Source organism: Tachysurus fulvidraco, chromosome 4 (genome assembly GCF_022655615.1).
Source record: "Tachysurus fulvidraco isolate hzauxx_2018 chromosome 4, HZAU_PFXX_2.0, whole genome shotgun sequence".
NCBI classification, from domain to species: domain Eukaryota; kingdom Metazoa; phylum Chordata; class Actinopteri; order Siluriformes; family Bagridae; genus Tachysurus; species Tachysurus fulvidraco.
The window spans coordinates 11,355,333-11,380,488 of NC_062521.1; the positions used below are offsets into that span (position 1 = coordinate 11,355,333).

Here is a 25,156-nt window from a genome sequence, read left to right on the forward strand (position 1 = left end):
GGACGGGTACAAATACCACAGATGGAAACGTTGGAACACATGATGCAGTGGGCAGCGGCTGCCACCGTTGGCACAGGTAGCTTGTCTCTAACAGCTGGCGCAGGTTAGCCCTTTTTGGGAATTGCAGCCTCAAATGTTCACACAACATAGAGGTTGTGCTTGTGGGACAAAAACATGCTGTCAGTACAGCTATCATCAATCTGCAGTAGTATAGACCAGAAGTGCAATTTATAATGCATACCACACAATGAACACCTATATATACTAACCGTTTCTAACCAGGTTTTTGCATGAAGGGCAAAAGTGCATAGATGTTTGATGAATATATTACATTTTAACACATACATTGCAGTAAACACAATGTTCCACCGGCCAGAAACTCACGGTTAAAAATTGGCTTTAAAATAGTCAAAGAGACAAAACACAAATAGCAGATTGAGTGTGGGAGACAGTTTGGCCAGATGTATAGAGACTGGACAGCCTGGATTGGCATGAAGCTGGCCACTGCTCGCTGATGGACATCTGGAAGGCAAATTGGTTAATGGCGCCTCCAAGCCAAAAGGTAGTCAGCCATCGCTTCCTCCAGCAATATGAGGGCTGCTACTGCATCTGTGCTCCACCTACCCAATGAAAGCATTCCCCACAGGCCTCTGAATAGCCAGGGGAATGAGATGGGTGGAAAGATGACATGATCCCTGGCTGTGTCTCTGGTGAAGAATGTGGCAGGATGTGAGATTTAATATCAGTAAATGTGGAGCGGAGATAACAGGAACACAAGCTGCTTCTGTTCTGTGGCTCTGATGATGATTGAGAGGAGGCAAATGAGTGGACAGAAGTCTGCTGTCTGATCTGTCTGACTCAGTGATGAACAACAGCATGATAGTCTCACAATGGTCCTGTATTGTCTCATTACGAGTATAATATTGCGTTTATTTTTGCCCATGAACTCTGCTGGATATTTAATGTGCAATCTGGAGCTGTTAGAAAAGTAGTTGTACATGATAGATTTCTTTACATAGACTTCTGAAAGCACTAACAGCTTGACTTCATTTTATTCCTGTGACTGCGAGACATAAATAAGCAACTGTTATCGTTCGGAAGAATACCAGTCTTAACACAACACTCGAGCTGAAAGCTGCAGAACAGCACTCTTCGTTTTGTTACATAAGAAAAGCAGTTCAACAGCAATACCAGCATGACCTGGATGGCTGGAATTTCTCTAGAAGCATCTTAATAATGGGATCTGTTTGATTGGCAGATGCGCAAGGCAATGTGAATGGAAAACAAAGCTGCTGTTTTCTTATTTTATGAGCCTGATCCTCACCATCTGTAGATAAACAAGTTAAAGACACAGCGGTTTCCCCTGATGCTTACACCCTGGAGAACAGGCTTCCCCTCCTCCCAGCCAGATGCTGTACTCTTGAGTCATGTCACTATAAAGTGAGCCTGAACAGCTGTTCTTCTGCCCGTCAGAACGGACGAACTTGAGACGGACAGTTCATGAATTATTTATAGAAAGTACTATTGTTTTCGATGCCGTTCACCTAGTCCTCAGCTCTTTGAGGACAGCAGAGACATACAAGAAACAATTGTGCAACCACATGAGTACTTGTTAACAGAACTATTATGTTTATTCAACTTCCTTCACAAATGAAATGTCTTCCCTGCTGTGTGTCAGAAATGGGTTAATACATCTTAGGCAAAGCTTTCAGTACTGGAGGAAAAAATTATTGAAGCAATGTGCCAGCACACAGGCTGGGTTTATGAGAGCTATTTCCTTCTTTTGTGTGTCTCCATCCATCATCCTAGAATCGAGGCTGGCAGGAGTATCCATCTTATTCAAACAAGTCATCACATAATCCTCCAATACACAGTAAAAGGCTTTTGTGAACTTCTACTTCTTTGTAGTGATAAATGTGATCAAAGTCTGCCTTATCATCTGTGGAAAAGACTAATGATGGGAGAAAAGGTAAATTTATGAAAGGGAAATATAGAGTTTTCACACACATTATATGGTACATTGATCCACCTGTGCAGGTCACTGGAGACGGTCAACAATCACCTGATATATTTTCTATTCCATTTATTATGCAATTAAAAATTTAGTACACACACACACACACACACACACACACACACACAAACAGAGCACAAGAGAGTCACGTTGTTCCAGCTGTGTTCTTCACCATAAAGCATTACCCTTAACTCATGAGCATGTTGTCAGCTGCAAAAAATGAATACCTCCATATGGTTGGGTTTTTAATTAAATGCTAATTGTTATGAGCTATAATAACTGTGGGACTGTGATGTGTAGTGCGCTCAGCACTGCTGCTGCTACTGCTACTGCTGCTGCTGCCTCCCCAGAGAGCAAGGGAGAGGCTAAGCTCCAGAGAAACAACCCCTCGGCTCTGCTCTTCTCCAGAGAGTGCATGCTCGGTTGGATGATGAGAGATACTCTGCTTTGTTCCCTTGGGTACACACGCCTTACTGCCGTTACCTCACAGCTTTCAGTGCGGAGGTTTGTGGAGTGTGTCATTCCTCACCGAAGTATTCCGCTGCTGCTGTTTTTCTTATGGTTTATGTAATTAGTTTATGTAACTACATGCAATTAAGTGGAAAATCACTTTAACGATGATGTGATGTAACTATCTGTTGCTTCATCATAGTTAAACATCATAGTTATTCAGACCGCATTTGTAGTGGAGGTTTTTTTTAATAAGCATGTTGTCATCGCTATCGTTGGGCCCTTCAGCATAATCTTTAACCCTTAATAGCTCAGCTCTGTCATGGTATTGAATCCGACCTCAATTAAAAGTCATTTTGCATAAAAAGCATCTGTTATATATGAATGTATTATTTATTAGAGGTTTTAAGGAATACACCCTAAAATGGGAGCCACACATTTCCTCTTATTGTTATATAGCACACCAACGCAAGTCTACCCTATTTTCAGTTGTATATCACTGTGCATTTATTATCACTTTCTTTGATTGTAATGATAAATCAAACGGCATAATCTTGACATTTTGCTTAAACTGTTGCTTTACAGCCAAATCATTAGTGTTAAATTAACACCTATGATAGACATTGGTGACTGGTGTAACTACACCATGTACATCAGAGACCATTTTAGCACAGCTGGCATTCATTTAACAGTTTTTTTTTTATTGTTTGCTTTTTTTTATGGAATTATTTTTTTGTTTTTATAGGTTTCTAGAGTATTATTGCCAATAAACCGGCACCTTAGACTATGTACAGCACAGAAAATCCTTAACATTTAAACAATAAACCACATTTGCTATTTAAAGTGTCACAGTGCATTAGATGTAATTAAGAGACACAAATCTTTGTGTTACAGAAATACTGTGCTCTTATGAACAAAATATGCACAAGAATACGGAGACCTAGAAAACAGGTCATGTTTGAACAAATATTAAGACAGATGGACATATACAAAAACTCTCTCCAGAATGGATGGCCTTCTTCAGTGCCTGGCAAGACAAGAGTGGCCCAGGGGCTTGATCACAACAGGCCTGATATTTTTCTTTATTGTGGACATCTAGTTTTACCTGCGTCAATGTTGGCAGGCATGCACATATAAACTACATACGTTAGGCTAAATTGCTGCAAGCTTATATTTACGGCATTTGGCAGACACCATATATCTTACCTTCACTCCTTGTTTTTTTTACAACTTGAGGGTTGCCACAGTCAAAGAAGTATGATTGAATGTCACTTATAAAAACACTCTTACCAAAGAGAAGAAAATATTTTCAGACCTGAAATGGACTGTTTCTCCTTCTGGAAGAGTTTCTAGAATAATTCCACTGTAAATCATACAATGTGTTTAAAGTTAAAATGTATGTTCTGTAATGAGGCATAAAAACATAAGCATAGCTCATGAAACAGACTTCTTGCAGTGATACTGTACATTATTTATTCATCTTTGAATTTTTTTCTTATTCTGTTCAGAATTCTTAATAAACTTTCCTTTTACTATCATTTGTATGATTTGTGTCTCTGGGGTTTAAATATAAATATTTTATCATAATTGATGATGGTGAGTAGAAGGAAATGGACAAGTGGAAAGGTTTCTCATTGCCACGATTGAAGATTTTGGAGACGATGACTTCGACCACGGAAACCACCTCAGAGTCCGTGCTGGTAATGAAACTGAGCGATATTTCCCAAAGAGGAGCACAGAGCTGGTTTGTCACCTCAGAAGATGTGATCTCGATTACTGTGCAACTCTATGGGCGGAAAAAGAGATGGACCGTGGAAATTGATGAAGAAATCCTACCTTGTTCAAACCCTGATGAGTGTCTTTTTGACACTAAACCTCAGTGGAATGAAAATACACCTGATTTCCAGCAAAAGACCTTTATCTGGATTCTGTGCTTCTTGACCTAGCCAGATTTTTCATTTTCCTGTTTGGTGACATGACATACAGTAATACCATCCAACTGCCAATAATGGCTCATGAAATAGACATTGTGGTATCTTTGGTGCTTAGACCCTAATTGCGACTTGCAGATATTTTTATAAATATTTAATTAAATGTAATGGCTATATATGTATTAGTATTAGCTTGAATATTATCATCATATTTTCTATATTGTTCCTATTTCTTTTGTAATCTGTTCACTACACACTCACTATATATGTTCATACCTAGAAGTAGGGCAATGGTGGCTCAATTGTTGACTCTGGATCACTGATCTGGAGGTTGAGGGCTCAAGTACCATCACTGCTACTGTTGGGCTCTTGACCCTATCTTCTCCAGGAGTACTGTATGATGACTGACCTCTGGTTCCTAACAAGCTGGGATATGAGAAGTAGAATATTTCAGTATGCTATAACGTATATGTGACATGCAAAAGTCACAGCACTGCTCTCCCTCTGTGTTCCTTATTTTATTATTCCTTAATATTCACAGAGGGTGTAACTGTGCTTTTGGCAACACAAATATACCTCAGTAGGTAGATCATAGTCCAAGCTAAACTCATCGAGATAAAGCATTATTAAGATATCATTGTAACAACTTGAATATTCATTTCAACAAAGCTGTTTCAGCAACATCTTCATTATTTTATGTGCATTATCTTACTGTCCCAGTTACTTAAACTTATTAAGGTACTAATGCAGCTGTGCTACTGGACATCTCTCTCTCTCTCTCTCTCTCTCTCTCTCTCTCTCTCTCTCTCTCACACACACACTCTCTCTCTCTCTGGCTGTGTGCTCCAGAGCATGATTAATCCCATCAAAAAGCCAGTGTATCAACATCTGCCTAATCCTGTCTAATGGCAGGCACCATGTGAAAATTGTACCTCCAAGCAACACGTATTTGCATAATTAGAAGGAGAATCCCAGCAATCGGGAGAAATGCTTAAACATGCTGGCCAACAAACTGGTTTTCTCCCTTGGCATGTTTGCTCTTTGTGCGTGTGTGTGTGTGTGTGTGTGTGTGTGTGTGTGTGTGTGTGTGTGTGTGTGTGTGTGTGTGTGTGTGTGTGTGTGTGTGTGTGTACTACCGGCTAAAAGCAAGGAAGCAAGTGATTTTGACAGTTGTAAAAATAACATGTTTATTGTTGCTTTGATTAAGCAGTTTTCCACCAAATAGTCTGTTGGTGTGAAGTGATGAAGTTGCTTACACAGACACGCTGTTAATCACTTGCTCATTCATTGCAAATCAAGCCTTCGGATGTACAGAAATATCATATAAATACGATATCTCATATGCTGTCATTAAAGCTGATAAATTTGAATGGAGTGAATGCAGAAATAATTAGGCGTGTTTATACTATTTATACTCCATTGTTTTTAGTGACCATTTTACAGACTGTTTTCTCTTGAATAAATAATATTTTGTGCTGATGCTTTGATCTGAGCATCTTAGGACTAAACATGTGTGTGTATATGTATATATATATTCATTCATTCATCTTCTACCGCTTATCCGAACTTCTCGGGTCACGGGGAGCCTGTGCCTATCTCATGCGTCATCGGGCATCGAGGCAGGATACACCCTGGACGGAGTTGTGTATATATATATATATATATATATATACACACACACACACACACACACACACACACACACACACACACACACACACACACATGCTTAGTTCTTAGATGCTATATATATATAGACCATCTGAGCTGAAGTACTGGTATTAAATGTGACATTCACCAACACGGATTGCACAGTGACCTCTAGAGGAAGGAACTCAGACAAACCTAATCTCTTAAAATACTGCAATCTTTCTAAAGGCAACAAATGTTACTGTGGATTCCTGAGATGGACTGTAGGTTACATAATTTGTAAGACAATATCCTGTCTTGTATTGCTTTTACAGTTTTAATATTCCTCTCATGATACCTCAGGAAAACATTTAACAGCCTGTCTCAGTTCTCCAAAGCACTGCAGTTCAGTAGCACATGAAGCAGCCTTCACATCTTTCCCTTCAGTTATGACAGATGTGGGGACAAGTAAAACAAACACAGTTCAAACACCAGGCTGTATAAACTGCTCATGGCACAACCACATCCAAGGAATTGTGAACTCCGAAAAGCATGTGGGGTCAGCAAAGACTGTTAGTTATGGTACGGGCGCATGGAAAAAATAAGCGTTATGTTAATTACTGATAATCTCTCTCTCATGCACAGGATAGATTGGCAGTGGCTCTCATTCTAAACTAAAAGGGAATGGGTTCAAGCAGCTTAATCAATAAAATGAAATATTTTAGGTTCTAATATGTTTACCGTAACAATGTACTGAACTATATAATGTGGCTGATGTCCAAGCTGTAATAAAAAGGTAATATTCAGAGTTTGAGTTTAGACCGAGAGCAAAATTATGCCTTTATATCTTTATGTTATTTACAGGATAGGCTACAAAATACAAAGTGAATAATTTGCACCTGAAGCTTTTTGTTCCAAAATTGATCACTGATTAAGTTAACAAATCATTTGCCATACACAAAATGTTATAGAAATCACAGCTTGAATAATGGCATGCAAATTTGTATAGAAATTGGATAAATAGGGATAAATACAAATACATTCGAATATAAGTCTAATATTTTTATGCTCTGTAAAGCTGCTTTGAGATAATGTCCATAGTTAAAAGTGCTATACAAATAAAATTGAATTGAATTGTATATAAAAGTCACCAGCAAGCTTATTGGCTTGAGATAGATGCAGTTTTATTGAGGCTTGATGTGAACGTTGCTAAATGATGATAATTCAGAACACTCTTTGACTAAACAAGGAGCAGACTGTTGGGTTGCACTGTTGCAACAATAGAAGGAATGCAGAGAGCTTTAAACCGTCCCCCACATGTAGAAGCTCACGCAATGAAACCTTCGTCACATCAGCTTAATGAGGAGGCCGCTCTCAGCATTAAATAATAATGGTGTTAGGTCAAGATTCCAGACCTGGGAGGACAGTGGTTTGTTTTGAAATGTATTAGTAACGCCAATTAATTTACTGGGGCGAAAGAGGCGCATTGAGTGTGGGACCATGACGGCGGAGGGCGGGCTTGGTTTTCACAGCCAGCTCAGAGGAACAAGTGAGTGTATTCATCAGGCCCTGAGTGAACTTGGCTTCACACATCTGTGGGGCCTCTGCACTCACCTGATTATGCACTCCCTACAGCGCATAACACACTGACTCTACAGCCTCAGCACCGCAGGATACACTCGACTCTAGACAAGTCAATTGTTATGCTATGATCTGTACTGGCACATGTGTCTGGACTGAATTTTTCAATTTTGTTGTGCTTGTAATGTTCTTCAGTTCAGTTTCAACATGGCCATGATGAAAAAAAAAAACTTGGGAGGAAATGTACTTTTGTGCTTCATTTAATAATAATGATTTAACATGTTTTAAGTCATTGTATTAGTAACACTAATTTGTGCACACATAGCAATTTGGAATTGAAATGAAATGACTGATTTCATTCAAATGATTTTTAAGAACCATCACACTTTCCTAAACTGGACTGAACAATCAATTCAACCAGTTAAGCAAGAAAGAAAAAGAAAGTAAGAAAGAACTACTGTATATACAGTACATAGAACATACCATATAGATCTTACTTTCTACAGTTGTTCTGAAAAACTATTCTACACAAAAATGGAAAAAAGTTCAAAAAAGTTTATTTAACCAGAATTATTTCTACATATTTATGTACATGATATTATATTTTTAGTCCCCAATATATTTTTCAATCATAAATTACTTCATTTACATAGTCACTTGCCTTGGGTAATGTAGTCCTGCCCGAAACGGCCACAAAGAACAGGTGCGTTATCCGGTTTCCGCCCCGACTCCATAGTTCAGGTGATTACTTATTGATTTATTTATTTAGACATATTCTGATCAGAGTTTACATTAACATTGCACTTTCAGTCACATTGCCAGTACTTGTGTGTCCTTTCAAGCTCCTTCATTCTAGCTAATACACAGTTTGTCCTTTCCATAGACATGCACGAGCACATTCTTTTAATCTCCCATGATTTCGTTCGAGCTCGTAAAAAAATTCGACATCTTTTCACGTTTAAACGTGAGACAACACACGTGTGTCCATAAGACACACTGAAGTAGTTCTCGTCGTTCTCACAAGTTTCCTGCCTGCTGTACTGTACTGTGCTGCACTGTACTGTGCTGCACTGTTTCCTGCCTGCTGTACTGTTCTCTACTGTGCTTCACTGTGCTGTTTCCTGCCTGCTGTACTGTACTCTACTGTGCTTCACTGTGCTGTTTCCTGCCTGCTGTACTGTTCTCTACTGTGCTTCACTGTGCTGTTTCCTGCCTGCTGTACTGTACTCTACTGTGCTTCACTGTGCTGTTTCCTGCCTGCTGTACTGTACTCTACTGTGCTGCAGTGTACTGATTCCTGTCTGCTGTACTGTACTCTACTCTGCTTCACTGAGCTGTTTCCTGCCTGCTGTACTGTACTCTACTGTGCTGCAGTGTACTGATTCCTGTCTGCTGTACTGTACTCTACTGTGCTTCACTGTGCTGTTTCCTGCCTGCTGTACTGTACTCTACTGTGCTGCAGTGTACTGATTCCTGTCTGCTGTACTGTACTCTACTGTGCTTCACTGTGCTGTTTCCTGCCTGCTTTACTGTACTCTACTGTGCTGCAGTGTACTGATTCCTGTCTGCTGTACTGTACTCTATTGTGCTGCTTCCTGCCTGCTGTGCTCCGTTCAGGAGATGTGTGAGTCACGTGATCTGTACGGAGGCGGGGCGGAAACCGGATAACGCACCTGTTCTTTGTGGCCGTTTCGGGCAGGACTACATTACCCAAGATTCCGTGCGCACGCTCCCTCTCTGCGCCACTCTCTTCTAGGAAACCAGTCCGCTTGGTCTTTTTTTTTTTTGCTTTCTCACTGTTACCCGGTGTCAACCTACGCCGAGGAGAAACACAAACACATCCCTCCCTCTTTCCCAGTCGGCGGCTGCTTCTAATTCGCCTCGGCGTTTCTCCTCGGCTCCTCTATTGGCCCCGGACGCCGCCAGTCACGCGCGCGTCCCCTTTTCCTTTTCCCGGAGAGTTGAGTAGCAACAGCTCGGAAACATCTGGCCGCCGCCGCAGCTCCTGTGTCTCTGCGCTCCGCTCCGCGTTTCCTGCAGCGCGGCGGATATGGAAAGCTGCTGAAAGTCGATTCGCTTCTTTTCTTTTCTTTTTGTTTTTTTTTTTTCTCTCCGTTTCCAGGATATTTCTGTCCGGGGGAAATCGGGAAGTCGTCGGAAGCTCGCGCTTGACTGTAAGTGCCGTTTTTCTTTTTTTATTATTATTACAAAACAAAAATGTACGGACGAAAAAGCTGGGTTGCGCTTGCGAAGGGGGGCTGGATTTGTTATGCGAAAAAAGTAGCCAGCTTCTTTTTCCTGGCTGCTGTTGTGTTGAGGCGGAAAAAAGAGTACAGTTAGTGGAGCGCGAGCCTGAGCGCGAGCGCCTGCTGAATCCGGGCCTGCTTGTGAAAATGTAACAGTGCAGGTAGCCTTACTTTTTCCTCTGTTAGCTCTGAGCTAGCTTTTACCTGGGTTCATCGTGTTCGGGTACACACACACACACACACACACACACACACACACACACACACACACACACACACACACACACACTGTGTTCTACATCTTCTTTCTGTAGCCTAAAGAAACAAGGGATTCAGGTTATATTTTCTCGAGTAAACACTGCCACCAAATGCGCAAAAACGCTATGTAAATGTTCAGCGGTGTAATAGAAGGTTAATGGTGTGTTTAAGTTTAGACAGGGTGATGAGTTACAGCACGTCTGTCTACATAACGCAGTTGTTTCGTGTGTTATGGACACAAGTTTTCCTCCGGCATGAAGTTCAATCAAACCTCTCACAGCTGTGAGCTTCTTCATCTCCGGCACTTTAAATAGACCAAACAGTGCCGGGTTATTAAAAAGACACACACACACGTTATTATATTTCAGTGTGAGAGTATATGAGAGAGTGTGTGTGTGTGTGTGTGTGTGAGAGAGAGAGAGAGAGAGAGAGAGAGTGAGAGTGTGTGAGAGAGAGAGTGAGTGTGCGTGTGTGTGTGATTGCTAATACAAATAATCGATTATTATAAAGTAATGCTGTTATTAGTGTGATTTGTCCATGTTGGAGTTGATACAGGAATCAGGCAGGTGTGTGTGTGTGTGTGTGTGTGTGTGAGTGAGAGAGAGAGAGAGAGAGAGTGTGTGTGTGTGAGAGAGAGAGAGAGAGAGAGAGAGAGAGTGTGTGTGTGAGAGAGAGAGAGAGAGAGAGAGAGTGTGTGTGTGTGAGAGAGAGAGAGAGAGAGAGAGTGTGTGTGTGTGTGTGTGAGAGAGAGAGAGAGAGAGAGCGCGCGCGCGCGCGTTTGTGTGTGTGTGTTGCGCGCGCGCGCGGCGCGCGCGCGTGGGTGTGCGCGCGCGCGCGCGAGATTTGTGTGTGTTGGCTCGCTCGGCGCGCTGCGTGTGTGTGTGTGCGCGCGCGCCCGCGCTCGCCGCGCGCTCGCGGCGCGTGTGTGTGTGTGTGTGTGTGTGTGATTGCTAATACAAATAATTGATTATTAAAATAATGCTTGCTGGATTATATTAGTGTGATTTGTCCATGTTGGAGTTGAGACAGGAATCAGGCAGGTGCAATATAAGTTTATTTGTCTGTTCTCATTGTGTGTTTCCTAAACACCTGGCAGATGTTACCATATAATTATTGAGATAGCTTAACAAACATGCTGCATTTGTTTACTTATAAGTAAGGAAATGCAGCTAGGTGTTTCTTAACTTCAAAATAAGTCATGTATTTGTTTTAGAATTATTCTAAACTGTAGATAACTTGTTTGTTTGGTCTGGGGCTGATACAGTGAATTTCCTTTTTCTTTGCTACTTCAAGACCATGAAGGAGGACATAAGTGATTAAGGGTAAAAACATGGAGTTCAACTAAGCCTTAAGTAGTCCCATTAAAGAAGCTTTTTGTTAAAGCCCTGTTCATGAGGTCTATAGGATCGCTCCCTTTGTCCATTATTTCATTTTCCCCTCCTCAGTGAGTCGTCCAGAGGGTGAGGAGAATGAATGACAGTAATGGTGCGGCCGGTGAACCATGAAGAAGTCGAAAACAATATCAACTGCGTGGATCTGTCATTTGCAAATGCACTGTGCCGGCCTTTGTTTATGGTTACTGGAAGGAGAGCAGTGAGAAAGAGAACGAGAGAGAGAGAGAGAGAGAGAGAGAGAGGGGGAAAAGAAAAAAAACTTGAGGGTATTTAAATTCTCTGTGCAGGAAACTAGGTTAGAAAAAAAGTGTCGGCTTTCACGCAGACCTATTTTCTAAAGTTCGCCTTTGCCGGGAGATTACAAGTGGAGGGGGGGGGCTGTTGGCCGGTTTTCCACAGAATCACCTCTCAACAGTTCCCTTTCCCCCCCACACCCCTCCTTTGCCTTTTTAAAGGGAGAGAAAGAGAAACAAAGTTGTATAAAGGAGAGGCTGGTGGCAAGAGTGTAGAGGAGTAGCATATGGCACTAAAAGGAGCACAGCTGGAGGTAGCATTTCCATCTGAACATGATGTCAGAGCAGCTGACAGGCTGCCATCCCCCAGTCTTTTCTTCTGCCGCACAGACTGCGAGTTAGTGTGTGTGCGGATCTGTGTGCAGGAGGAGGCATCGCGTTCCCCTCCAACATCTCCTCCACTTTGCATCTGTCCCTCGCAGTTTGATTTTTTTTTTCTGCTCCCTATCTCTCTCTCTCTCTCTCTCTCTCTCTCTCTCTCTCTTGCACACTCACTCTCTGTCTTTCTCTCCTCCTCCTCCTACTAGCCCTTCATTGATTTTGAGAAGGGAGCTACAGCAGGCACTACCACAACAGTGGACTTAATCAAGTTGATGCGAACCGCAGGTACTGTACCAGGGGGTCTGTGGCTTCTGAATAGTGAGCTTGCTGGCCTTTCCTTAACTCGTTTCTTTCTCTCTCTCGTTCTTTTTGTTGTTGTTGTTGTCTTTTTTTTTTTCTTTTTTTTTTACCATGTGTTAGCAGTCAGATGCATGTAAGCCGGGCGGAATGGGAAGTGAAGGATTTTGCAGCAGTGTAGTGTAACCAGGCAGGGGACGAGTGACGCTCCTTGTTGTCGGGACAATGTTACCGAGCAAGCTTTTCATTAAGCTGCTTGTTTTGTCCGCTAGCTTTGGTTTCACTTGCTTCGCTATGAATGGGGAGCAGCAGATCGCTTGTAACAGTTGTACGATTCTTGGTTGTAGTTTGCATGAAGTTTAAAGAAATTGAAGAAAAACTTTTTTAAAATTTTACATTTGTCAATTTAATACAATTTAATTTTCCCCCATGTATTAATACAGTTTAGTCAATTTAAATGGAATATTGTTCATTTCTAATTAGTAATTTAAAGCCTTACAGTTTGTTTGTTTTTGTTTGTTTATGAGAAAGCAAAATTTCTATGACGAACTGAAACGTTAATCTTTTACACGTAAATTTGATCAATATGAAAATACTCGGTTTGTTTCATTTTTAGTAAAAAATCAGAAATTACTCTTAAGACTCATCTAAAGCATTTTTTTCGGTTGGTAGCGACTAATTTAGAACTTGCAGATTTGAGCTGCCCGAATTGGCTAGACAGCTGTAATCGCACTCCTCCTAGTCTTAATCTCTTTATCTGGGCAGCAGCTGCCATATGGCCTCAGTCAGCTGGATCAGATGTTTATAAGCCTCCTTCTTCGTCCCTCTCTGTCCTCGGAGCCTCCTAATTTGATCGCTGCTACCTTGCGAGCTGTCCTACAATCTTTATTTTTAGCCATCTTTAAGGATTAGGATTGATGTAGACTACAGGGCACTTAAAGTGATTGTATTGTAAATCTGCTGTGGGCTTCTTCTTTGGGGAGGATGTTCCATTTCTCCATAGATTTGGGGAGGAGATTGAAAAGGAGGAGGGCTTGGCTTGGGGTTGGCTGTCCCAAGTCCTCCCCACCGAGGCCCCCTCATTAACGAAGGTCTGAGCGTTGTTTAAGGGGGGGTTGGCTTGGTATCCCAATCAGATTTAAATGAAGATTCAAATGAGTTTATTTATGCTCGCTGGTTGAACATGGTGCCCATGATGCATTTTTTGAGAAGGGAGCAGTCTCCACGGGTAACAGGTGTGAATTATTGTTCTCCTTTATATTTGGGTTTATCGCTATTTTGAAACAATTGTACTCTCAAAGTGTCAATGTGTTTATTTAGTGGCTTTTTATTATTCTTTTCATTATTGATTCGGAGATTTTTTCGGAGGAATTTCGTTTCGGCGGCTGCTGTTTAGTGCGTTAATGGAAGTTGACCTGATGTTGTGAGACTTCACTTAGCGAAGTCTTAAAGATCACAGCACATTGCATTCTTTGCTGCAGTGTGACTGCATCGTCGAGCCGTTTGTGTACCTGCAAGCCGGTTACCATCCAGGCCAAAGTGGGTTATTAAAAATAACTTCTCCAGGAGCACGAAAGGTGAAAATTACTCGCAAACAGGAATCTGTAGCATCAGGACTTCGGTTTCTAACCAAGAGACTCTCACATCTGCAAAGATTGCATTTTAATTTCATTTTGGTTTCATTTGAATAGGTTTCATTTTTTTTGTTTTACAAATAAATTCTGGACCTATACTTGGGCGTGTAAAATAAAAGCCTATTTACCCAAATAGATATAAAGCTGCCTTTTTATTTTAGTTTTTAGTTTTTACATTCATCACTGACAGACCGTGCCTTTATTTCCTAGATGGGTGGATGGAGTGAACACCACCATAAACTCCTCGTAAAAAAAAGGATTGAAAAGAAAAATGAGGATGGCAGATATTTTCAGTGGTTTATTTATTTATTTATTTATTTATTTATTTATTTATTTAAAAATTGAATCTTTGTAATCCTTTTATATCGGCTCTGCAGTGAACATTTTTCTAGTGTTCCCACAGGGATGGAAGGCTGGAGGGAGGGGAGAGAATTAGTGTGTGTGAGAGCCAGTGAGTATGTGCATGGGGGGAGAGAGGGAGAGCGAGCGAGAGAGAGGGGGACAGAGCGGGTGGGGGGGAAAGAGAAGTTCCACACAGGGCTGCAAACAAAACAATTGTTGTTCTGCCAGTGCCTCTCTAACATGTGCGCTCTGTTGCAGGTTATGAAGACAGCATGGAGTTTCCGGACCACAGCAGACATTTACTGCAGTGTCTGAGCGAGCAGAGGCATCAGGGCTTCCTGTGCGACTCCACCGTCCTGGTGGGCGATGCCCAGTTCCGCGCCCACCGTGCCGTGCTGGCCTCGTGCAGCATGTACTTCCATCTCTTCTACAAGGACCAGCTAGACAAGCGGGACGTGGTGCATTTAAATAGTGACATTGTAACGGCGCCAGCATTCGCACTGCTCCTCGAGTTTATGTACGAGGGCAAGCTGCAATTCAAGTCCCTGCCCGTGGAGGACGTGCTGGCAGCTGCCAGCTATCTGCACATGTACGACATTGTGAAGGTGTGCAAAAAGAAGCTGAAACACAAGGCCACGGCCGAGGCGGACAGCACCCGGCGCGAGGAGGACGCCTCCAGCTGCTCGGACCGAGCCGAGAGCCTCTCAGAGGGCGGCAGCGCCAACCTGCTGGCTAGCGATGACGACGAGGACGAGAGCAAGAGAGACAACCAGTGCCCGCAGGAGCCGGCCAGGATTTGGGCACGGCTGGCATCAGAGCGCACGACCAGCCCCGGAGAGGCCGAGGCACATGGCAAGTCGCCTGCTGCTGCCGCCGCAAGTCCCAGCAGCTCTACAGGTTCACTCTGCCCAACTGGTGACTGCGCACTCGACTTGTCGGTAAAATCAAGCATTAGCGCCACTCCAAGTGAAGCCAGGAACCCGTATTTGTGCGGCTCTGCGACTCCAGACAGTCTGCACAGCGCTCTGGTGCAAGTGAAGGTGGAGAAAGACACAGGCTCAGATGATGATGAGCTGCCCAGCACCGAGTACGAGATGGAGCACAGCGGCTTAAAGGAGGAGACGGCAAATGCTAACGGCATGCACGGCGGTCACAACGGACACAGCGTCCAGCGGCTAGGACTCGGTCTGGAGGCACACCTTACTGCACTGCGAGAGGCCTCTCTGGATCGTGACAGCAAGGACGATGGAGATGGCGAGGTGCTAGGAGGTGAGAGTGATCGGGCACAGGAGAGCCCGCTGCTGCCCTACGTGTCAGGCATGTTGGGTGCGGCTCACGCCCAGATCTTCATGTGCCCCCTGTGCAACAAGGTGTTCCCTAGTCCACACGTGCTGCAGATCCACCTGAGCACACACTTCCGTGAGCAGGAAGGTGCACGCACTAAACCCACATCCGGCGACGTCAACGTGCCCACATGCTCCATCTGCGGCAAGACGTTCTCGTGCATGTACACGCTGAAGCGGCACGAGCGGACACACTCGGGCGAGAAGCCCTACACGTGCACCACATGCGGCAAGAGCTTCCAATACTCACATAACCTGAGCCGGCATGCCGTGGTGCACACGCGTGAGAAGCCACACGCCTGCAAATGGTGCGAGCGGCGCTTCACGCAGTCCGGAGACCTGTACCGTCACATCCGCAAGTTCCACTGCGAACTCGTCAACTCGCTCTCAGTGAAGAGCGAGGCACTCAGCCTTCCCACTCTCCGAGACTGGCCACTCGAGGATAGCTCGCAAGAACTGTGGAAATGAAAGCAAACAATAAACAAACAAAACTGCTTTTTAAGTTAAGACAGAGCGAGCAAGAGAGGCAGAGAGGTAAGGAAGTAGGGAGGCAGGAAGATGGTTCAAAGGTCTGCATCAGTCATGTTTCTTATAATACATTGCTTATCTCGTTAAATTGCACTTTACTAGCACATGAAAATGTTACTACTGATTTTTATTTTCTGGTCAGTTTTGTTTTGTTTTTTTTCTTTCCTATTCTTTTATTAGACATGGGGGATGGCTACAGCTGTCACCTTTGACATAAAATGTGCAACTCTAGATTTGACAGTGTATATATGTACACTTGTACACTCCTTGATTTTATTTAACATCCTTGCCATGAGAACGCAATCTGAAGATTTCAGGTAATACACTGAGGAAGTTCAGAACTGAGAACCATTACACTAAACGGGTACTACGACCTTCTATTGACCTGTACACATAAGGCTCAATTCTGAGTATGTGTATATATCGTGCACTACTACTATACGTTTATTTTGCAAATCTCATACTGGTGTGTGAGAGTGGCTGCGCGCGCGCGTGTGTGTGTGTGTGTGTGTGTGTGTGTGTGTTTGTGTGTGTCCATGCACGCAAACACAGTATGTTAACAAGTAAGTCCTTTAAATCCTGCGAGGATGTTCGCTCGAAAAAGCTCCAAGCTTGTGTTATTTAGGCTCTTGTAAGATTTTTGGATTATTATTTTTTTTTGTTTTGTTTTGTTTTTGTTTTGGGACTTTGGTGATAGGAAACCTGACTGATAGAAGACAAAAGGCACTCATGCAATGTACAGCCTCCTTTTTCACAACAACCAACACCTTTTTCTATCATTTAACGATTGGGCTGACGAGTCGACGTCTTTCATTTAGTTAGCAAAACCCTCAACACTTGTGTTCTGCTGAGAATGGGTTTTCATTTGCTGCATTTCTAGCGATTTTTTTCCGTAGTGTTTTACGAAATGATTTGGTTTGTTTTTCGGGGGAAAAAACAAGGGGAGAAAAAAAAAAAAAAAAAAACCTGAGATCTGTTGTTGCATGATGTCCAACCTGTATATTTAAGATGTGAATTGCTGTATTGCTGTACACTGTAATAGACAGAGTCGTTACAGTCAGGGCACCCGTCTGTTTAAATAAAAAAAAAATCTATATATATATTATATATTTACCTTAATATTACAGCTGTAGAAACTGCATGAATTTTATTTAACTATTATTTCTGTTGTTTTGCATTGGAAAGTGTATTTTTTAATTAAGTCATTTGCTTCCTAAGTAGTCTTTTTCTTTTTCTTCTTTTTTTTATTTTATTTTATTTTATTTTTTTTATTCTATAAGCTCTCACATGGAGAGAGACTCCTGTTAAGATGCTCTACTGGGCTGTGAAGATTGTGTTAATGCACTGATGTTAGGCTGCAGTACGTCTCTGGCCAAGCGATCTCGAGTGTGTCGCATGGAGCTGGGTGTCAGCAGAGGCTTCACGTCTCTGAACATCTTTTCCAAAGCTAGTGGCGCTCCTGCTTAGCACCTCCTCACGCACTGCTGTTCTCCACTGCTGGTCTCCCAACTGCTGTCTTCGTCTCATGTTTACTCGCTGTTAGCGTTTAAAAAGTGTCGCCTTTTTTTTTTCCCTTTCATTTGGGGGGGTTCGTGGGGGGGTGGGGGTTGTAATTTATTTATTTATCTGTTCGATTGGCACTTGCATCAAATTCCACGGGCATGAAGATTCAGTTGCCATGAAAACCCATATGACACTGTGTCAGTTCCTGTAAAAGATGGGCTCAGCAGATCTACTGTGTATGGCGAACACTGAAGAATCAGCAAACAGCATAAAGCTCCGGGTGTGTGTGTGTGTGTGCGTGTGTGTGTGTGTGATTTGTATAGTTCCTATTTAACAGGAGAAAATGTTTGCCATGTTTGGTTGCACCTTTAAAAATGAAATTAGATGCTGAAAAGATGCCTTTAAAATTTTAACTCTTGATCAAAATTATTGCATTATTGCAGAAATACCAGAGTTATAAATGCTAGATTATTGAAGAATTAAAATAGCTACACTGCTGTAGATTAATTGATTTATTATTTTTCTTTCTTTCTTTCCCTCTTTATCATCGTGTATGTGATTTTTTATTTTATTTTATTTTTTATTTTATTTATTTTTATTACTTTTTTTGAAAATATATTTCTTTATTTTTGTTTTGTATAAATTAACATCAGCTGTCATTTTCTTACTGAATGTGCAAACATTTGAACAAAAGGCTCAAGATATTTGTTAGTTAAAAAAAAACCCAGAAAAGACAAAAAAAAACTAAAAGGAAAAGCATAAATTTGGAAAAGTGTTGTTGGAGCCTCGGACAATAACACTCGAGCAGGAGTGAAGTTAAAGCGAGAGAAGAAGAGAGGACGAGAGTGGAGAGCTCGCGTGCCTCTATGGCCTCATGGGCCCTGAGCTTCCCTGTATACAATAGGTTGGTGCAACAGCTAGTGGAATGGGGTGATTTTTTTGTTTTTTTTTGGCCAACAGCGCATGCTCCTCGTGCCGTTTTGCACGGTGGTACTTTTACCTTTTGCACTCTAAAATGTGAAAGAAACAAAAATGATCTGTAGGGGGAGGGGTGGTGTTTTTCTGAGACAGGTTTTTTTTTCCCCTCCTGCTTTTGTTTTCTGCTGGCTTCTACTATCGTACTTGACCGCCTTAAACTACTGTCAACAGCCTACTGATGCTCAGAGCGGGAGAACTGGAACTGGCAAGTTACGGGATGTATTTTTATTTCACTTCTGTTCACTGGCAATGAAGCTGTGAAACGGAGTATGAAGCATGTCCACAAAACAGACGAACCTTTAGTTTACTTGAAAACTGGAAACAGCCAGCGTGAAGACGAACAACAGAATTTAAACCGAGTGTGTAGGAGGTGGAGGAGAATAAAAATAAAGTTATGTCAAAAAAAAAAAAAGGACAATCGCTTTTCTGAAAAAGAGGCAGATTGACTGACTTCACATGTATTTGCTTCCCTTTTGAGAGTTTGGTATGTTCACATTGTTCTTTTTATGGAGTTAGACCGTTAGCTTTGACAATCATAGTATGTTTCATTTTCTCAAGGGAAGTAAATTATGAGGCTGTTTAGTTTTGTACTTTTTGGTGTGCTGTTGGTGAAATTTTTAAATTGTGTGCAAACTGCAATAAATTATAAGTACCTTCATTCATTTGTGAGAAGTGTTGTTTCTTGCCTTTGGAGCTGCCAGAAGGAATCCTGATTTATACACTGTCAAGGCAGTGTTTTTGCCTTCAGTTGAATAATCGTATTTACTGTAGATGTTGAGTGGGTGGAAACATGTTTTCCAGTGCGTGAGGTCTCTGAATTGGGTACTGTCCGGATGTGTGTGTGTGTGTGTGTGTGTGTGTGTGTGTGTGTGTGTGTGTGTGTGTGTGTGTGTGTGTGTGTGTGTGTGTGTGTGTGTGTGTGTGTGTGTGTGTGTGTGTGTGTGTGTGCGCACGCACGCTTATGTATTTGCTGCTTTAATATCTGGCTGGTGCTCCAGCAAAGCCGTGGGCTGGACCAGGGAAAATGTGCAGCAGCTTGATGAAAAGCAGCCCCTCCTCCTGTCCCTTCAGACACACGCACACTCTTAACCTGCTGCCAAAACTCCTCAAGTACAGTTTTCCAGCAAAACAAATCAGAATGATCTATTGTCTTCCTGTACGGCAAACCTGGCCTTATAAATACTCTAAATATTGACCACATTTAAGGCATAGAGCGTTACTCAACAAGCTTCTGCCACAGATGGCCTTGAGTACCAAGCTCCCCCTCCTTCTACACACACACACACACACCATCTTCTTCAATCAGATAAAGGTTTATAAACATTATACATTCAACTCCCCTTTCAAGTGAATGGATTTGTTTAGATTTTTTATATATATATATATATATATATATATATATATATATATATATATATATTTCACGTTTTTTTGAACATGTAGGAGATTCACGTCGTTTCCTGAATGATATTGTTGAGATCTTCGAAATCCTAAACAAATGCAAGAAAGTTATTCAATAAGCTGGATATTGTTATCACACGTCATATTTAAACCATTTCAAATGTAAAGGCAGGTAAAGGGCTCTGGGTTTCATACGTCATTACGGTCTGTAGTATACATTCCTATAGGACTGGAAACTTCATTTTAAGAACAATTTTTATGATGTATTAGTGTTTCAAATTTTTTAATAAAAAATTGTAAACACAATAATAATAATAAGAAGAAGAAGAAGAAGAAATATCCTTTGTACAGTGATAGAAAACAGGTTGTTCTTAAATGACCTTTATTCATTTTAAACATGTTTATTTCCTTGCTAGTTGATAAAAATTGCATGAATCTGTTCACACTTTCCCATGTGCTCCTGCTCAGGTGTTTCAACTATTTTAAAAGGTATATTTAACCGATTACTTCAATCAGAACAGAATTATTATTCTCCAGTCAGCCGCCTGTACCGATAGGATTCTTCAGTAACTCGGTATGTTCCTTAAACCCATTAGGAGTTTTTCAGGAGCTCTTGGTTGCTTAATTCCACTACAAACTGTTATAGAAAGTAAATTATTTACGTTTATATTATTTACTGTCCAGTGTCACGCTATGAGGACGAGTCTAAAGTTTCTTCCTCATACCATCTCAGGGAGATTTCTTCACCAAAGCCCTCTCAGGCTTGCTCATTAGTGATAAATGTTAGAGATAAAATATAATAACTTAATTTTTAAAATTAACATTAACATTTTGTTTCTATGCTATTGTAAAGCTGCTTTGAGACCATGTGAATTAATAAAAAAAAAAGCCATACAAATAAATAGAATTGAATTTAAAAAAAATGCAGCAATGTATAATTCTATATTATGTGTTATTTTCATTTAAAAAATAAAAGGTGAAGGTAAATTTAGCTCCTTAAAAATATCGGTATGTGATTAGAGGTGATTGACGTTCATCCGTCTGTCTGGGTCATACTGATTCACTCATGTTCTGTACGCAATGAATTTAGGTCATTAATTTGTATCTGTCCTTTGTTTACTCAAGGAACAGGGACAAAAGGGCAGCTGCAGAAAGATTTGGCTTCGCTGAACGTGTAAAGTGTGGGAACAGCCTGGGTTTGTATCTGGAGTTGAAGACCTAAAGTTTGAAGGTGCTGCATGCCAGACATCTGTGGCCCGTTACCCTTAGGTACGATGGACTCCACTGACACTCAGGACTAGCGGGTGCTACGGCTGTCCCCGTCTCGGCGGCCTTTTGTCTGCTTACAGCTCTGACCGTAACTAGACAGAGTGAAACAAATACAGAGTCGCTTACATATCTGACGATATGTAGAGAACGTTCGGGTTAATGGAAGGTTAAGAGTTGAGTTAAGTGAAGAGAGCAAAGGAAGCAGTTCAACTTTAAATCTGAGCACTTTAGAAGGAATCCCGAGAGAAAGAGTCAAGGAAATGAAGAATGTGAGAATAAAAGGAAAGAACAACGGTGCGACTGATAAAAGGTGAGAAAAGCAGACAGCTTAGAGGACGTCGTGTTTCTGTAGAGAGTCAGCTGGGTTTAAACGGCAGTCATTGTGGAGCAGGAGCGCACACAGCCAGAAGGCGAGCAACAAGCGGCCGGTCTCTGCCTTTACACAATGCAGTGGCGTGTTTTTTTTTTTCTTCTTCTTCTGTTTTTTAGGGTGGGGGTTTATAACAGGGAGAAGGGGGTAATCCCATCCACCCTGCATCCCTGAACAAAAGAAGACGCAATCTCCAACTTAAATGTATGTGAATGGGGGGTTGGGGACTAGCGAGAGTCATAGGCCAAGGTCTCTCTCCATCGTTCTCACTCCTGCACACTCAAACACACAAAAGCCCTCAAAAAGTCTATAGGGCACTCATGGCTGAAGATAAAACATTCAATTCCTTTTGAGCTCCAAGTCTTTCTTAGATTTTGATGGGGTGGATCTGACAGATGAGTGTTACGTTGTAAACATACACAAGAAAAGCACAAAAGATCCCTGCAGCGTGATTATAATTATTATTAATTATGATTTTGGGATTTTGTTTTTGATTCCAAATGAAAGTAAACTCCATGATATATGGAAGAGCATGCAATTTTTCTATATTACTGCAGATTTGGGCCAAGTAATTACATATAGATCTTTACTGGTGATGGTTTAAATGAAGAATCCTGTGCTTGCAATTTTGCCAACGTATGCAAAAAAAAAAGGCAAATTCAAGACGTTTTGATGACAAATATCACAAACAAACTCCACAAATTATAGAGGTTTTCTGTAAGTATTCATTTTTAAAAATTCTTCCTAATTACATTTTATTGTAATTCATTTCAGGACACGTTCTAAGTGTGGCTTTTCTTACAGTTCTTCAGTTTCTTCTCACTCCCCCAAGACCTCAACTACATGCAGGTAGGCAGAATGGCTTCAATCCCTGCAACCCAATTACCCCAAGGTGTTAACGAGCAGGTGAACACATGTACGCGTGTTGCTTTGTGATAGACCGGTGTCTCATCTGGGGCGTATTCCTGTCTCGCACAGGGGGTTCCTGGGATCAACACGATCCTGACCCGGATAAAGCACTTACTGGATATGAATGAATGATTGAATAAATGAAAAATTAGTACCATGAGAACACTTTCATGTATAATCCTAGTAACCTTGAAATTATTGGAATTATTATTATTTTTTTTTTGGTTATGATGTTTAGTTTTGTGTTGCCATTTATATCAAGAAACAAGGATCTGCTGGACATTAGGGAAAAAGTTCACCGGAAGCATTATACGGTCACCTAAGTGCTATAAGTATTAAATGTTAAACTGTGCTTAACTTTTTAAAGGTTTGAGCAACAGCCAAGCAGTAGAGATTTCAGACACAACTACTGTGAAGTAGATTTCTAAACGCAGCCTACAAACCTGAAGCAGGTAGTTAAATGCCATAAGTTGGCCTTGTGTCCAGTGCGCAGGATGGTAGCTGCTCTCTGTGCACCGAACATCTCACTAGCACACGGAGGCCAGAGCACACCGCTGTGGAACATGTTCACTAGGCTTCTCTCTGCACCAGCTGTTCTTGGCTCTTCTGTGTGTTGGAGATAAGTGGGCGTCAGGGTGTGGGATGTTGATAATGGCGGGGGTCTTGGCAGCATATAAGCAGCACTGAGTCTGCACTTTTTCTTCACTACACCACCGCTATGCTGACCTTAGCAAGTTCAGCCTGGGACACGTCATGTGTGTGTGTACGGTGCCTGCTACTGTTTCAAGAGCAATCCCATTCAGTTTTAGTGCTATAGTGCTTTTTAATAAAGGACAAGCAGATTTAAAGAAATATACAAATTCGGGCAATTTTATATTCATCCCAAATGAGCAAGACAGGGGTGAGACAGTGGTGATAAAAAAACCTCACTGAGACGATGTGAGGAAGAAACCTTGACTCTAAATGGAAGCTATCCTCATCTGGGCGACACCAGAGAGTGTGATGCTAAATGATATCCCTTCTGTGACTGTGTGCTACATGGTCCAACCAGGCAATGCAACCAGGAAATTCATTTTAGTTTTAACATGAAGTCTTTAAGAAATGATTCATTTTTTGACTGATGGAGACTTGAATGTTAAATCGGTCGATCATGTGGTATCTTCCACAGCCATCTCTGACTGGTCTGAAGTTACAACGTTAGTGCATTTCCTTAAATTTGACACATTCATAAATGGGAATATTTCAGAGACAGAGCGAAAGAAAGTAAAATCATCGGCCAAACATTTATTTATAACGTGCTACTTATCAAATACTTCTTGCTTAACAGTTTATTCTTAGTCAAGATATTTTATTTTATTTTATTTTAATTAACTCCGTATTGGTATAAGATTCAGATTAGGTAGAGTTGTGCTCTTTCTCTCTCTGTTTCCAGTTTTGAACTAGATAAGAGTTCATTCTCGAAGCTCTGCTTGTTGATCCGCTCACCTTATTAGCCCTTAACAGTGACACCCTTTTCTTCCAGATGTGAAAGAAGACAAGCAGTGCTAATCATTGTGCGGCAAACAGCTGTATATGCCTTTCCTCAAACAGCTGGCCAGAGGCAAGGCCACTAATTGTACACTACATGTCCTTTTTTCCCCTTTGTTTAACTTTACTTCCTCTTCTTTCTTTCTTTTTTTTTTAACGATGACATCTTTAAGCAGCTAACATACTTTTTTCTCCACATCACAAGTGATCTGAGATCCTGTATGTAAATGAGCTTCTGTCAGAAGGAAGCTACCTCCATATGACCCCTATTTTATTGTCCTCCTGTGATTACACTGCTGTTTCATCAGCACATATTAGCAATGGGGGAGAGGAGGCTTGAAACTTTTTACCATTTTCTTTAAAAAAAATTCTTTCAAATTCTAAATAAAAATCTTGCAAATATCACTAGAAATCTATTTACAAGTAAATGAGCTTGAATGAGAAAAACGGTATATCATGATTAGTTGGTACAATATAATAAATGTGTATCATTGACTGGATTCTCATCGTCTTTGGCATTTCAGAACAAGCCAAGCTACCAGAGTTCTACCACCAACAGCATGTATTATAATATACATGTATACATGTATTCATAAACTTCTACCGCTGCGACTCGGCTGCACACTCAGTCTCTACCACATTGCCAGACTGTACCTTATATACTGGGGCTAGAAACAAAGAAATCCTAAGAATATTTCTGCTTTTGGTGAAAAAAAAAAGTATGCAGCATTATGTTCCTTTATAGTATGTTTTTTTCTTTTGTCTAGATTCAAGCACATTTTGGAAAAAACGTAGTGGTAAATTACAGCAAATTGCCTGTATAACATTACAAATTCATACTTTATTACTCACCTATAGGATCATACACAGTGCAATGTGGAGTGAAATGTTTCTTTTTAACTGTCAATGTCATAAAAATAGAATATATATATATATAT

General features: G+C 41.3%; 1 protein-coding gene across 3 annotated transcripts; it reads left to right on the forward strand.

Annotated features, from left to right (window-relative positions):
• The first annotated feature begins 9,355 nt into the window (after positions 1–9,355).
• On the forward strand, positions 9,356–19,400 carry zbtb18 (zinc finger and BTB domain containing 18). Of its 3 annotated transcripts, XM_027150316.2 has the most exons (3): positions 9,356–9,779; positions 12,324–12,402; positions 14,649–19,400. In XM_027150316.2, the coding sequence occupies exons 2-3, from the start codon at positions 12,390–12,392 to the stop codon at positions 16,199–16,201; spliced, it is 1,566 nt and encodes a 521-aa protein (XP_027006117.1). In that variant the 5' UTR covers positions 9,356–9,779; positions 12,324–12,389; the 3' UTR covers positions 16,202–19,400. The 3 variants fall into 3 exon arrangements, with proteins under 3 accessions (XP_027006117.1, XP_027006118.1, XP_027006116.1); XM_027150317.2 differs by lacking the exon at positions 12,324–12,402; XM_027150315.2 differs by lacking the exons at positions 9,356–9,779; positions 12,324–12,402 and adding an exon at positions 13,088–13,649.
• Positions 19,401–25,156: the final 5,756 nt, after the last annotated feature.

Coding starts and splice junctions, on each gene's coding strand:
- zbtb18 (XM_027150315.2), top strand. CDS start 13,598: ATGGTGCCCATGATGCATTTTTTGAGAAGGGAGCAGTCTCCACGGGTA. Junction 13,650..14,648: donor GCAGTCTCCACGGGTAACAG/GTGTGAATTATT, acceptor GCTCTGTTGCAG/GTTATGAAGACAGCATGGAG.